The following is a 12,948-nucleotide window of genomic DNA, read 5'->3' on the forward strand; positions in this document are numbered from 1 at the left end:
CCGATCGCGCGTTCGTTCCAGACGTCTTCGCATTTTCCCTAGGCGGTTCGACGATCTTCTCTCCGTGCTGGATACAGCACGGGCTTCACCTAAGACAAACCTTAGGCTGCATGATTGCATCGTCGTGGTGAGCGTGCGGCACATCCTACGCTCCAAATAATCGACTAGCCAGGAAAATGCACAACGGCCAGGGGTACTACCACCCCTACCACAACACGCCCCGTCCGAACTACTCCTCCAACCACAATCGCCAACCCTCCCCATCCAAGGGATCGCCCACGAACTCCCTGCTTGACCGCATAAGCTCGACGCCCGCTGGGTCGAGCCCCACTCGACCATCGCGCACGTCTTACCCGCCGCACCCGCGCCCTCCAGTGGAAAATCCTGCACCGACGCAAGTTGCCTCTCCCAGTCAGGAAAATGGTCAGGAAGTAGCAGCGAAAGATGTGGCCCTCCCGTCCGAGGAGACCGTCGAAGCGTTCCTCGCGAGCGTCCTCACCACGGACGTTGTAGCCTCGCGCCTCCAGGCGCCCTCCACCTCCACTTCTGCCTCCCAGTCCTCCGCACCTCCTCCGTCCACCGCCACTCAGTCGCAGCCTTCGACTTCCACACCTCCGTCCTATGCACCCCAGCCCGCCTCCGCACAAATCGCATCACCGCCGGGCCTCCTCTCCTCCACACGCGCCCTCCTCCTCCCGCACATCCTCGCGAACGCACGCGCGCGCGATCCCACTGGCGCATGGGATGACGTGCGGTCAGCGGAGGCGGCGCGCCGTGCGCGCGAGCTGGTGACGGACGAATGGTGCGAGGAGATGATCGCGCATGCGAGGCGCGCGCGGGAGGAGATGCGCAAGCGCGGTGTGAGCCAGGAGGCGGAGGTGCGTATGGACGTGGACGTGAATGCGGGGAAGAGTGTGGATGTGCAGATGGCAGATAACAAGGGAAAGGCCGCTGAAGTTGAGAACCAGACTTCCAATGTGGGTGCGGAAGAGATGGATATGAGCAAGCAGGAGGAGAGGTTGCGGGTGGTTGAAGCGCATGGGCAACCACCACAACCTCTATCACAATTGCAGCCGCGACTGCGATTGCAACCGCAACCGCAATTTCAACCACAACCGCAATTGCAACCACAACCACATCTACAAGTTCAATCACATCCACATCCACAAGTCCAATCACATCCACATCCGCCTGGCGGGACAATGCTGGATGGTGCTGCTCGTGTATTGCAAAACTTCATTGCAAACACACCTCGCCCACCGAGTCCGATGAGTCGGGAGGCCACAGACCACTCTACGCAGACCGCTGGACCGTCGCATACAGCTGGACCATCGTCCAGTGCTGGTCCCGCTTCTGTTGTCCATGCCAAGAGTGAAGCGGCGTCCATTGAGGGGGCGACGACGGCTGCGGATAATGAGTCTGGTTTATGGGCTCTCCGGGTGGGTAGCCGGGTGTCAGAGATTGCGACGATCACATTCGACATGCAAGACAGCGTTGCACCTGCCGTCCAGCGCTGGGCCCGACGGCATACTGAACTTGAGTGAGTGCCTCGACTTCCTTCCTTGCGCACACGGACATAGTGACACCTTCACGTCAGTGAGCGTGAGACATGCATATCGGTGCATCTCCTCTGCTTGCCTGCACTAGCAGTAGCAGAGGCCAACAGCTCATTGGGCGCATCGGCGAGCCCGAGCGCGATGACGGATGCGCTGCGGAACATACCGACACAATGGCCACCCAAAGGCGCATTGGTTGTCGACGTGAACGGCGGTGACGCGGTGTACGCGCACACGTTCCTCCCCGCGCACCTGGTAAGTCGGCCAACCCGCGGTCCTGCCTGTATCCAATCTTTCGCTAACGTCGTGCAAGGACGCCGCGGGCGGGGCCGTGGATATCACGCCGCACATCCGCCCGGGTGCGAACACGGTGCGGCTGATCCAGCTGCGCGATCTGTCCGAGTGGGTGTTTGTCGTGCACGCGTGCACGCCCTCGGACGACGAGTACGCACAGTTCGCGGTGCCAGGCTCGGAGGCACGGGAGTGGGCGGCATTCGTAGCTCGCGCGTCCGGCAGACCCAGCGCGGCAGCATCTACGCCGGTGCCTATGGCTGTCGCGCCAGTGTAGCGTTGGCGTTTGAGTAGTAGCACAATATTTGCATAGGATCTTGTTGCGCGCAGCTACTGTCTGCATGCGTGGGAGAGACGCGGGGTGAGAAACGGAAGACGCGGTGCCGGGCGGGGACTGGGGAGACGCGCGATCGGCGGGGTCGGAGGCGCCGGCGGTTCCTGGCCAACCTGATCGTCGCCCGATGGCCTCCTGCCTGTTCGGGAAGCCAGGCACTTCCTCCAACTCCCGCCTGACATACGCCAGAAGCTGGTCTGCGCCTCCGCAGTCTCCGTCCACGCTCCCGGCTCCTCCTTCCCTCCCCCGAGCACGCTGAAGCCGCGCATCGATGCAGCAGTCGTCTTGAGCTCGCCTGCCCTCGACACGACGTTCAGCGCGATACCCAGAGGTCGCCTTATCTGCCCAGCCTCCCCCTCGGTCTTTAGGAAGGAATAATCAAGGATGGTTTACAACCATTTCGTCCTGCTTTTTGGCGCGACATTTGCCGTCTTTGTCCTTCTGTGAGTGATGAGCAATCGCGCTGGATGAATGAGAGAGTGAGACTGACGCGACGCGATCTCTGCAGCATCCTCGTCACACTGTCCGGCCCCATCATACAGCCCATATTCTTCGTGAAGGCGAGCCTGAGCTCAGGTTCGACGAAGTTCGGCGTCTTGGGCTATTGCGGCAAGACTTGCTCGGCGACAAAGTGCGTCTGAGTTGTTGTTCACTGCACACCGCAGTAGCTCATGGTTTTGAAGTTTCGGATATCATTATGGCACCGAGATTACAACAACGGCATCGACGACCCTCGTCCTCTTCCCCGCAGGTGGGCCGCCATCCCCTCCTTCTCTATTCGAGTGACTGACTCTTCCGCAGCGGCCGGTGTGAGCCTGCTGCTCATGCTCGGCCTCTTCCCATTCATCTGCGGTCCACGCATGCAAGTCCCACATTTCCTTCTTGGCATGCTCTCCCTCGCCGCCTCTGCATGCTCCATCGCCGCCTTCGTTGTCGGCGTGTACCTCACCGCCTCCGCCGTCTCCGGCTTCAAAAGCGCGGGCGATTCGACGAGTATTGGCGCTGCGGTGAGTAACTCTCTCAGCCATCATGGATGGCGGTGTATGCTGACTGTATGCGCGCAGTTGTGGATGTCCCTTGCCGCCGCGGTAATACAGACACTCGTCGCAGCGAACGTCGGCCTCGGCACCTGCTTGGGCGGCCGATTCGATCGCAAACCGTCCTACGTGTAGTACCTAATTTATCTGTCTTCCTACCTCCTCCCGGTCGTTCATCGCTCCTTGCTTTCCTGACGCTCCTTCCTCACGATTCCCGGTATTGGTAGTCTTCTTGGTTACAGTGCCACATACTACGTCGTCACGCTTGCCCGTCCGTCCCGCTCCCGTGTCTGTCTTGTTTGGTCCGTTTTCGTCGCTTCCTTGGGCTTTGGGATCAGCGGTGTAGGCTTCTCAGTGCGCTTTGTTTTGTACGCCGACAACTAGTGCGTGGCTCCTTCGATTTACCTCCGCGTACGCTGATTCACCATCTACTGCACCAGGCATCCGTAGATCAGCATTAAATGTGGCAATTGTAGAATACCAAATTCCCTGGCCCCGTTGCTCGCTCTCTCGCTCACGCTTGGAGCGTTGCTCATTCGAATCACAAGCCCGATCTACCGTCATCTCAAGGCATTGAAACAGAACATGTGCCCGATACGCAGATACGACAGCCCGCGGACGGCACGGTATCGCCTCAGGCACAGGCGGCGCACCGCTGTGTATGTATCGGGTAGAGACATTGCCAGCCTTACCTGTCCTGTTCGAATTTCGATATCAAGCATCAAGGGCCGGGCGTATCAGGTGAAGGTGACATGGACGATGCAGACACCTGCTTGACGAAGTAACTTAGTAAGATTCGTCAGGGAACGGAGGGCAGTACATAACTGCATGGAACGCTGACTCTTTAGGTCCAGGGCAGATGCTGCGGATGTGACGGGCGACGTATGACGGAAGCTTGTAGCAACGTGGGTCATTCTTTCGTTATGTAGGGCGCTGATCCACCCAGGTGAGTATGTACATGTCAGACGGCGGGTAGGTTCCATTCTGATACCGATGGTGCGCTAACGTCCTCGCACTCAGGAGCAAAGCCAGAGAGACAGCACATCTGACTCGGCGGACAGGTCGCACAGTGCGTATGCGCCGCCCTGCGTCTGAACTTCGCTGGAAGATCGTAATTTGATTATGACCCAAGACCTTGGTCGCCAAAACAAGTGGGTATGTGCATGCACCGTTATGCACGTTTGGAATACAGCAAGATATCGCAGCCCTCCTAGCCAACAACACGTAAATCCAGATGGATACGTTCGGCCAGCGAACGTCCCCGAATGCTACGTGGGAGACGAAGTCATAGCGAACTCCGGGCTCGCTGGCGTGATACGGTGGCGTCGTGCTAGCCCAACGCCAATCAGTCTTGCGTCCTCCACGACAGGCCAACTGCTCACTCACCAACTGAGCGACGCCCAGCTCCCCAACCAGTGCCCTCGCGCCATCCCGAGCCAACGAAACAAGCATGACGGGCTGCTCGCGGCCCTTCTCCTTCAAGTTCTCGCCCCTCCAACACCACACGACCCACACGGCCATCCGCACCATGTACCACACGCCCACGACCACGAGCAGCAGGCGAACGCACATGAGCGTCTGCTGCACTTCGTCCGTCATGGCGTCGAGCCGCGCCCGGAGCTCCAGCTTCTCGATCGCGTGCTCGACCATGCGCTCGCCGTCGAGCGAGACCTCGACGTCGACTTCGTGTTGCAGCTGCGAGAGTATGGCGGAGCCGGCGCCCAAGAAAGCGCCGATGAGGAGGGGAAACATCTTCGTATGAATTGGGTTGCAGCGCTGACGGGTATGCGATACAGTCAGGACGCGTGAGACGCAAGTGTCGGTGCTGGGTGACTGTACTTACACGGCTACTGAAGTGCTCTTGTGGTTCACGGAAGTGTCTGGGACTCGCGGGAGGGGAGCAGGGCGGATCTGGTCTGTGAGCTTGCTATCCATTAATATGCGCCGCTCAGCCTCCCGCCCGCCGCGAGGATACTGACGTGCTGCGCGCCCACAGTGTTCGCTAGAATGGAACCTTCATATGACTTGGCTTCGCGATAGTTGGGTGACGTGTTCAGGTCAAGGGCATGCGTTCCCTTTCATTGTGCGGTCCCCGGTCAAACTTCTATGTTGCTGTTACGGCTGCTATGGTGTTGACAGGGCTTGATGCTCGTTGCCTCGTGTTCACAGCGGACTGAGTGCGCACCGAAGAGAACGTACAGTGGTGTACTGATACTCGTCACCAACAGGTCCGAATGTTATGGTTGCCAATCCAAGGTTGCAAAATACCGCTGTACACTTCCGATTCCCTGGCCTCCGCGTGTGGGCTGGTTATCCTCCTACAGTGTATGTAGTCTCAAGTGTGGCTTCTGAGATGAGGATACGTTCCAGGAATATACTATCACCCCGTACTGAGCTGGCGCAGCACGCCGTCCGCGGCGTTGAGCCGCGCCCCAGAGCCGGAGCCTCAGGCCTCAGTATTTCGAACACGGGCGCGACCATGCGCTTGCCGTCAAGCGCGACGACGGCATCGTGTCACAGCTCTGGATCTGAGACGATGGCAGGGCCAGCACCGAAGGCGGGGGCATCGAAAAGGAGGCGCAACATCTTCGTCGGAGGCGATGGTGCTCGCGGTCGGGGAGCTTGAGACGTCAGAGTTATGAGGGTACTCACTAGGCTATCGAACGTAAGTGCTCTGGTGGTTGCTTCGCCGGGAGTAGGGTGTTGTGAGTATTCATCCGCACAGCCCAGCCTCCTGCCCACGTCGTGAATATCGGCGTGCGTGCCCACCGTCACGGTCGGTGGAAAGGAACACTCATATGATTTAGCTTCGCAGCAGTTGGATAACGTGTCCAGGGTCGAAGGCATGAGATGTCATGTATGTCATGCACTGTGCGGTCCTCCGGTCAAGCTTCTACTGTATACTTAGTGAAGCTGAATATGATGATCCAGATCGGATTATCGTTGAGAGGTGCTGTTTCCTTGTTTATTCGGCAGGTACACGCGTTGCAGGTCACCCACTGTCACGGTACGCTGGTACATATCATTTTGATGCCAGTGAGGCGCGATGAGTTGCCGAATACTTGTGGGTGACTGTCGACGTCGTCACCTTGATCCTGGCCCTCAGCAGTTCAAAGTTTGACGCAGGAAATAGTCCGCATCTTGTGGGTCAATCTTGCTGATCGCAAATTGAACGCGTACTCTGTATATGGATACGACAGACGTAGCAACTTCCAAGGACAGTGGGAATCATTATTCCGTTCTCAGGCCTTGCAGCTGCTCTTTCGGTAAGACACATGCGGTACCGCCTCGATCCCAACATTTGATACGATTGGAATGCGTCTATGGCTACACAAGCCTGCAGAGAGGTCAGCCTGAGGTCACTGTATGAACACACATCTTCGCGGCCACACGGACTCACCCTGCTTCGTTCTAATCCAGCTCAAGGCATATTCCAGAGTTCCTCCGAGCTTGTTCAGTCGAGTCCGCATCCGTAGCCGCAGGCCGGCCATAGTTTCTGCTTCCCCCCTTGCTTTCCGTTCTCCTGTTCTCCTCCATTCCCACCCTCTTCCTGACCACTAGCCATCTCCATGCCGACCACACAAGTATGGGCATGATCCAGCTCTCCAAGTGGGACGCACTCAAAAGAATTGGCATCACAGTCTAGCTGTACAAGCTGAGGATGTATCTGAAGGTGCGGGCGAGCATTGCCCACGCACACCACCCCGTTATAACCACGATGAATACGCGCAAGTACGCGAGGGTTTTTCTGACGTCGTCCGTGGCAGCCTTCAGGCTATCGACACATTGCGCGGTAACGGTGGCGGTAGCCTCGCGACATCCAACAAGTACTTCGTGGACGTCCTTCGTAACGGTGTTGAGGGTCCTATCGCTCTGTCTTGTGAGTACGTCGGCGTCCTGCTTCAATTCTGTGGCGATCATGTTGATGTCTTCTGTAATCGCGTCGAGTGCTTTCTCCACAGGTGCAACCAGTGGAGCGATGTCGACTAAGGTTGCCCAAGACATGGTGGCCTGAAACACTGTTTTGTTGTCACCAAAGAGAGCTACTAGTGGTACGAGTAGTTTGCTGTTAAATGAACGTACGATTGGACACCCCGCTTCCTGGTGAGTCTCCGAGTGGGTGAGGGAGGGAACCGCGGAAGCTTACTATCCTCAGCTTCAAATATGCCTGAGCCTCCTTGCTAAACGAGCACGCTGATCAGCTGCCCACTCATCTCACTGCTGGGAGAGTTTCATGAACCCTGCTTCGCGAAACGTCTCTGACATCTGTCCAAATTCAACGTGAGTCACCTGCTATATCTTGGGAAGTTCTCCGGTCGTACTTCGTTCCAGGCGTACTTCGTGACCGATAATGGCCAAAGTTTGTTGCCTCGCGCTCGCAACGAGGCAGCGAGCTCCGTAGATAACGCTGCTTTCGCTGAAAGCCTGGGCGAGAGCTACAATCGCCACTTCGTAAATTGTTGCATCTGGACGAGAGTTTACCTCACGTTGCGCGTTCGGAGAGTGTTCAGTCACTTCGATTTTCGATGTCGCCTCGGAACCACCACAATACATCAACACGATACCTGGGACCATACCCATGTACCCCCACGCTACGCCGCCTGTGCTCGGGCCTCCAAGATCGTCTCCCTCAGCCTCTTGACCGCCTCCTCGACCTCCTCCTCGCCCAGCAAACTGAAGCTCGCGCGCACATATGCGGTCTTCCCGCCGCGCGGGAGGAAGACGGTGCCAGGCAGCGCGAGGACGCCGCGCTCATACGCCTTCGTGCGGATGATGCTCTCCGAGTCGCCCTCCTCGCCATCCTTTACGAGCAGGAGCTTGAACCTACGCAGGCACATCGCGTCAGGACCGCTCGCTTGATTGGGGGAGGATGTGAACGAGGGGCCACGCACCAAAAGAACATCCCCGCCTCGGGGGTGCTCCACTCGGCGAGCCCGGAGAGGTGCCGCCGCATCGCGACCTCGAACACGTCGCGCTTCTCGCGGTAGAACCGCGACACGGTCTCCGTGTGCGTCTTGAACCCATCGTAGCCCCACGCGTCCAGGAGCGAGAACGCGATCGCCTGCGTAAGCGAGGACGTCTGCAGGTTCGCGACGGCAGTCTGGTAGCACGGGCATCAGCTTGAGAACAAGGGGCCGGTGAAATGGAAGGTGAGAACTTACGTGCATGTCGATGGCTTGAAGGAGTGGCTCCGGTCCACTCGCAAACCCGATACGGATCCCGGAGGAGAGGATCTTCGACAGGCTGTCGAACCGCAGGACCCGTCCAACCTCGGGCTCCTCTAGCTCCAACGAGAAGTACGACGGGTACCGCGCGGCATTTCCGTAGTAGAGGAAATAATAAGGATCATCTGTACATTGTCATCCGAGTGTCAGTATGTCTGAGGCGTTGTTGGGTATAAGGTCGGCTAACCCTCAAGGATGATGAAGTTATGCTCTTGAGCGAGAGCGAGGACTTCGCGCCGGCGATCTAGCGTGGCTGTCATTCCAGTGGGGTTGCAGCCATACTAGGATTGCACTCAGTACCGCGACCGGTGTGTAGAGATCGGAGGTCTGGCTCACAGGTACGGTATAGAGTACTTTCGGCTTCGGCTTGTTCTCGGACCAATTTTGGAGGATCGAGCGCAGGGAACTCGACTTGATCCCTTGTGCATCGGTTTCGACCTCTGCAAGCAGCCTTCGATGTGAGCACTATGTCAGGCGAGGCGTGGAGGATAACGTACCGATCAAGTCACAGTGTAGAGCTTGGAACATGGGCAGAACACCACTGCAACATCGTTAGAGCCGGAGCTCATAGGATGTACCGTACAGACCTACGCGTAAGCAGGACATTCTATGAGAACGGCATCACCGGGGTTGACCATGGTGGCTACAGCCTAAAGCAACCGTCAACTAGCCACCGGATGGGCACCTCATGCGAGTCGAGAGCTTACCTTGTAGATTACATCCTGCGACCCACTCCCAATGCTAACCCTCCACCCCTCGCCCTTCTTCCGCCCATGCTCCCTCTGCTGAAGGTCATACACCCACTCCAGGAGGCTCGGGATGCCTGCGGTCGGCCCGTACTGCAGACCCTCCGCGAGCGCCTGCCCGCTCACCTCCGTCTCGATCTCCTTAGATGGGTCCGCGGGCGAGCGCGAGGTGAGCTTCACGGAGGTCAGCGGGAAGGTCGTCGCGTTGGGCTTGCCCGCGAGGAGGGAGATCACGCCGGGGCGCGCTTCGAGCGGGTAGAGGCCACGGACTGCAAGGCAAAGTTTGTGTCAATGGGTATGCAGACATGGTGCGAAGTAGATGCAGACGTACTTGGGCTGGGCTTCCGCTCCTTGGCTGCATCGGAGAGGAAAGCCGAGTAGAATTCAGCCGGAAGACTCTTCACGGCCATTGCGATATTATATTGCCTGGAGAGATCAAGAGTTGCTAGGGGACTAGTCGGGCGGTACGCTCCTCGTAGAGAGGATGCAATGAAGTGAGAGACGATGCATCTGTGTTCTGAATCACTACAGATTCAAGCCCGGCGGAGTCGAGTCATCGCAATCGGTACGCGATGATTCGCGATCGAGCGCACCGCTGTCTGCTTTAGGCAGGTGTAGTAGTTCTGCACCGTCTATCACCCACGAGAACGATCTTACTTGTCGGTGCTCGTCGTGAATGGGTCGTTTCAAATGCACCGTGCAAACGCCATAGCGGTGCAACAATATACTACATAAAATCTCGCGAACGGTTCAAACAGCGACACCTCTGTGACACACGCGCTAGGATGAATGACAGTCATACTCACTGGTGCTTTCCAACATTGCATGGTGCTGCAACAGTAGCGATAAAGAGAGAACAAAAATACTCTCGGTTATTTCCTGGCGTGAGTTACAATCCATATGGCAGTGTCATTGGCTCCCTCCGGGCAGTAGTCTCTGCCTGTCCGCGCGATCCCCCCTCTCCGTCAACGGACTGTCGGGCTCCTGATAGCTCCTCCCACTCCGATAACTACTTTCCGCCCTCGTAATGACGGGCCTCGTCTTTTTCCACGCCCTGCTCCCCGCGGCCTTCGCCTTCTCCACCACCCTGCCGACGACGTAGTTGCGCGCACGCCAGACCGCGTGCGGGCGCACGTCAATGCGGTCCGGGCGCACGCGATGCTCGTTATCCACGATGACGCCGAGCGCGAGGATCGTGGTCGCGATCGACGAGAGCGCGGTGCACGAGGATATCATGAACATGATCACCATTTGTAGGCGTGCGGCTTGCTCCACGGACGAGCCTCCGAGAATCGCACCTGTCATCATACCGGGGATGGCGATGATTCCGAGTACGCTGTGACCGTGAGGGCGGTTATAGCATCGGACGGCAGCGAGGAAGCACAAGGGACGCTTACCTCATTTGGTTGATGTTGGGAGTGAGTGCGAGCCGCAACGCCTCCTTTGCGATTGGTTTGCACGCTTCGAACCTAGATGCGCCGAAGGCGAGGTACATCTGGACTTTGTCGCTATTGTCACTGCGGATATAGAGCGGTTAGGTGTGCTATTTTTGGCGCAGCAAACTCGGAGGCCCACTGTAGTTCTTTCAGGACATAGGACACCGACACGACAATTCCCGAGATTGTGCTGCCGCAGAGCATACCCACAACGGGGACTGTTTCCTCCCCAGATGAGTTGCGCGCAATAAGCTGTCCAGGGTTGACGTACTGTATTGTTCTGGTTTCCAAAATGGATCAACCGCCATGGCAAAGCGGATGCCAATAATAGATACGGGTATTGTGGATCCAAGCATGCCCACGAGTACTGAAGGGAACTGTGATTTGCGTGGTTATCAATGAATGGGAGTGAATGGCATATGTGGACTCGCCATGAATGCGTATCGCTTCTTCGACTTGTTCACCACTGTTCACCGAACTTGATGAGCAAGGTAGAACCACGCAGCAGAGATTTAAAACCTCACCAGTCTCGATGGTGCCCATCAAATTCAATAAGACTAGTCGTGCGACCTAATGTTGAGACACCAGTCCGAGACGAAATAACGGGCGACACTCACGAGCTATACCCGCCACCGCCCACGGATTATTCGTCGCGAATACCTGCTGTAGCACTAGCGCCACAACGCTGAGCTGTCCGATGCACCGCAGCGCGGCCGTGACGAGCCCACTTCCGACCCCCAACCCAAAAGCGAGCGAGACGACGGCATCGAAGACGATGAACGAGAACGCGAGGCTTACGTTGGCCCAGGACAGCGGGCTCGTCGCACCTCCTGGCGCGTCCATGGCGGGGGCGGGAGAGCTAGTGGTGGTTGGGGTGCAAGTTGAAGTCGGTGCGCGTCGGACATCATGGCATGGACGTGAAGGACGGGACGGAGACGCGCTGCGACTGATGTCACTGAGCGCCCATCTAATCTTATCCGCCCACTGGCCGCCGTCCCATTTCTCATCCAGCCCTCACCATCGCATGCGCATCTCTCGCGCGCTCTTCAGAATGTCTGCGACACCAGCTGCAGTGGTCAGGACGCCTGAACGCGCGGAGGAGCTACGGACGTCACTCGCAGAGATCAGGGCACGCGTCCAGCAGGCGGCCTCGGCGAACGCGAGCGCAAATAGGCAGCCAACACTGGTCGCCGTGTCGAAGTACAAGCCCGCGTCGGACATTCTCGAGTGTTACGAAGACGGGCAGAGGAACTTTGGTGAGAACTACGTGCAGGAGCTGGTGGACAAGGCCGCGCAGGTACGCTCTCGCCAGAAGATCGCACGCGACAGTGTACTCTGACCGAGTCAACGCAGCTACCGGCAGACATCCGATGGCACTTCATAGGCACCTTCCAGACGAACAAGTCCAAGATTCTTGCCTGTATGTGACTGTCAGTCCTCCTTTCTCCATGGCCCTTCAGTTTCGCTGATCCCGCCGCACCCAGCCATCCCTAACTTGTACGCCGTCCAGACCGTCGGGTCGGTCAAGGGCGCGGACGCGCTTAGCAAACAGCTCACCACCCGCACAACCCCCTTGAACGTCCTCCTCCAAGTCAACACCTCCGGCGAGGGCGCCAAGTCCGGGCTGCCCCCTCTCACCTCCTCGCCCGCGCCCGAAGACGCCGAGCTCGTCCAGCTCGCGCGACACATCGTCTCCTCCTGCCCGCACCTCCACCTCCAGGGCCTCATGACGATCGGCTCGCTCACCGAGTCCCTGCACGTCACGGTGAAGCCGAACGAGGACTTCGAAAAGCTCAAGCAGACGCGGGACCTCCTCGAGGAGGCGCTCGCCGCGGAGAAGGGCAAGTGGGGTGAGGACGGACGGTTGCTGCTGAGCATGGGGATGTCGAGCGACTTCGAGGCGGCTTTGAGGACGGGGAGTGATATAGTCAGGGTGGGGACGGGTATATTTGGCAGCAGGCCAAAGAAGGAGGAAGTGAAGAGCGCAGCGTCTTGACAATCGTGAGTTCGCACCCAGTCATCTCGACCTTCATATGCTGAGAGGACGGTGTGATAGGTACTAACACTGAAGAAGAAGATTGAACGTAGTAATACATTGGTCACTACCTGTCGGTTGAAGTCCAGTTGATTTGACGGTGGTCCGAAGTGAGGTGCGTATGGGGAGTACGCGACTCGAGACGCAAGCTTTCACCGCAGTACTGTTCAATCCGTTTCACCCTTCCTAGTCGCGACACTCTCAAGTCATCATGTCGACGCATTCCTCGGGATGCTTGGGGGCTCATTCAGTCATGGCATTCGCCGCTGTTCCATTCCATCCCTCATT

The 12,948-nt window shown here is 57.8% G+C and overlaps 8 protein-coding genes across 8 annotated transcripts; 5 read left to right on the forward strand and 3 right to left on the reverse strand.

Moving 5' to 3' along the window:
* The first annotated feature begins 42 nt into the window (after positions 1 to 42).
* C8Q71DRAFT_296770 (uncharacterized protein) lies at positions 43 to 1,606 on the forward strand. Its single transcript, XM_047917630.1, has one exon. It carries the CDS (start codon positions 177 to 179, stop codon positions 1,542 to 1,544), a length of 1,368 nt encoding a protein of 455 aa, XP_047774759.1. The 5' UTR covers positions 43 to 176; the 3' UTR covers positions 1,545 to 1,606.
* C8Q71DRAFT_687822 (uncharacterized protein) lies at positions 1,602 to 2,001 on the forward strand (the record flags this gene model as incomplete). Its single annotated transcript, XM_047919821.1, has 2 exons — positions 1,602 to 1,770; positions 1,817 to 2,001. Coding segments are annotated over 2 exons (354 nt in total), but the record flags the coding sequence as incomplete, so codon positions are not given.
* A 251-nt stretch (positions 2,002 to 2,252) lies between these two features.
* C8Q71DRAFT_296744 (uncharacterized protein) lies at positions 2,253 to 3,550 on the forward strand. Its single transcript, XM_047917629.1, has 5 exons — positions 2,253 to 2,624; positions 2,690 to 2,812; positions 2,865 to 2,932; positions 2,983 to 3,188; positions 3,246 to 3,550. The coding sequence occupies exons 1-5, from the start codon at positions 2,566 to 2,568 to the stop codon at positions 3,351 to 3,353; spliced, it is 564 nt and encodes a 187-aa protein (XP_047774761.1). The 5' UTR covers positions 2,253 to 2,565; the 3' UTR covers positions 3,354 to 3,550.
* A 550-nt stretch (positions 3,551 to 4,100) lies between these two features.
* On the reverse strand, positions 4,101 to 5,123 carry C8Q71DRAFT_781793 (uncharacterized protein). Its single transcript, XM_047924893.1, has 3 exons — positions 5,062 to 5,123; positions 4,605 to 4,994; positions 4,101 to 4,548 (listed from the first exon to the last, which is right to left on the reverse strand). The coding sequence occupies exons 2-3, from the start codon at positions 4,646 to 4,648 to the stop codon at positions 4,140 to 4,142; spliced, it is 453 nt and encodes a 150-aa protein (XP_047774762.1). The 5' UTR covers positions 4,649 to 4,994; positions 5,062 to 5,123; the 3' UTR covers positions 4,101 to 4,139.
* Positions 5,124 to 6,505: 1,382 nt separating this feature from the next.
* Positions 6,506 to 7,500, forward strand: C8Q71DRAFT_781795 (uncharacterized protein; the record flags this gene model as incomplete). The annotated part of the gene is made up of 4 exons (XM_047924894.1): positions 6,506 to 6,565; positions 6,639 to 6,802; positions 6,860 to 7,279; positions 7,361 to 7,500. A coding segment is annotated over exon 3 (329 nt), but the record flags the coding sequence as incomplete, so codon positions are not given.
* Positions 7,501 to 7,810: 310 nt separating this feature from the next.
* On the reverse strand, positions 7,811 to 9,599 carry C8Q71DRAFT_715257 (PLP-dependent transferase; the record flags this gene model as incomplete). The annotated part of the gene is made up of 9 exons (XM_047921027.1): positions 7,811 to 8,042; positions 8,111 to 8,319; positions 8,381 to 8,568; positions 8,631 to 8,724; positions 8,780 to 8,883; positions 8,941 to 8,984; positions 9,035 to 9,093; positions 9,151 to 9,458; positions 9,521 to 9,599. 9 exons carry the CDS (start codon positions 9,597 to 9,599, stop codon positions 7,811 to 7,813), a joined length of 1,317 nt encoding a protein of 438 aa, XP_047774764.1.
* Positions 9,600 to 10,005: 406 nt separating this feature from the next.
* Positions 10,006 to 11,545, reverse strand: C8Q71DRAFT_824369 (UPF0014-domain-containing protein). The gene is made up of 8 exons (XM_047926260.1): positions 11,243 to 11,545; positions 11,150 to 11,182; positions 11,057 to 11,091; positions 10,897 to 11,002; positions 10,765 to 10,843; positions 10,587 to 10,706; positions 10,203 to 10,525; positions 10,006 to 10,149 (listed from the first exon to the last, which is right to left on the reverse strand). Exons 1-8 carry the CDS (start codon positions 11,466 to 11,468, stop codon positions 10,079 to 10,081), a joined length of 993 nt encoding a protein of 330 aa, XP_047774765.1. The 5' UTR covers positions 11,469 to 11,545; the 3' UTR covers positions 10,006 to 10,078.
* A 35-nt stretch (positions 11,546 to 11,580) lies between these two features.
* On the forward strand, positions 11,581 to 12,867 carry C8Q71DRAFT_296904 (uncharacterized protein). The gene is made up of 4 exons (XM_047917631.1): positions 11,581 to 11,922; positions 11,979 to 12,045; positions 12,110 to 12,626; positions 12,682 to 12,867. Exons 1-3 carry the CDS (start codon positions 11,650 to 11,652, stop codon positions 12,619 to 12,621), a joined length of 852 nt encoding a protein of 283 aa, XP_047774766.1. The 5' UTR covers positions 11,581 to 11,649; the 3' UTR covers positions 12,622 to 12,626; positions 12,682 to 12,867.
* The last annotated feature ends 81 nt before the right edge of the window (positions 12,868 to 12,948 follow it).

This window comes from Rhodofomes roseus (genome assembly GCF_022264815.1).
Source record: "Rhodofomes roseus strain CIRM-BRFM 1785 chromosome Unknown C8Q71scaffold_25, whole genome shotgun sequence".
NCBI classification, from domain to species: domain Eukaryota; kingdom Fungi; phylum Basidiomycota; class Agaricomycetes; order Polyporales; family Fomitopsidaceae; genus Rhodofomes; species Rhodofomes roseus.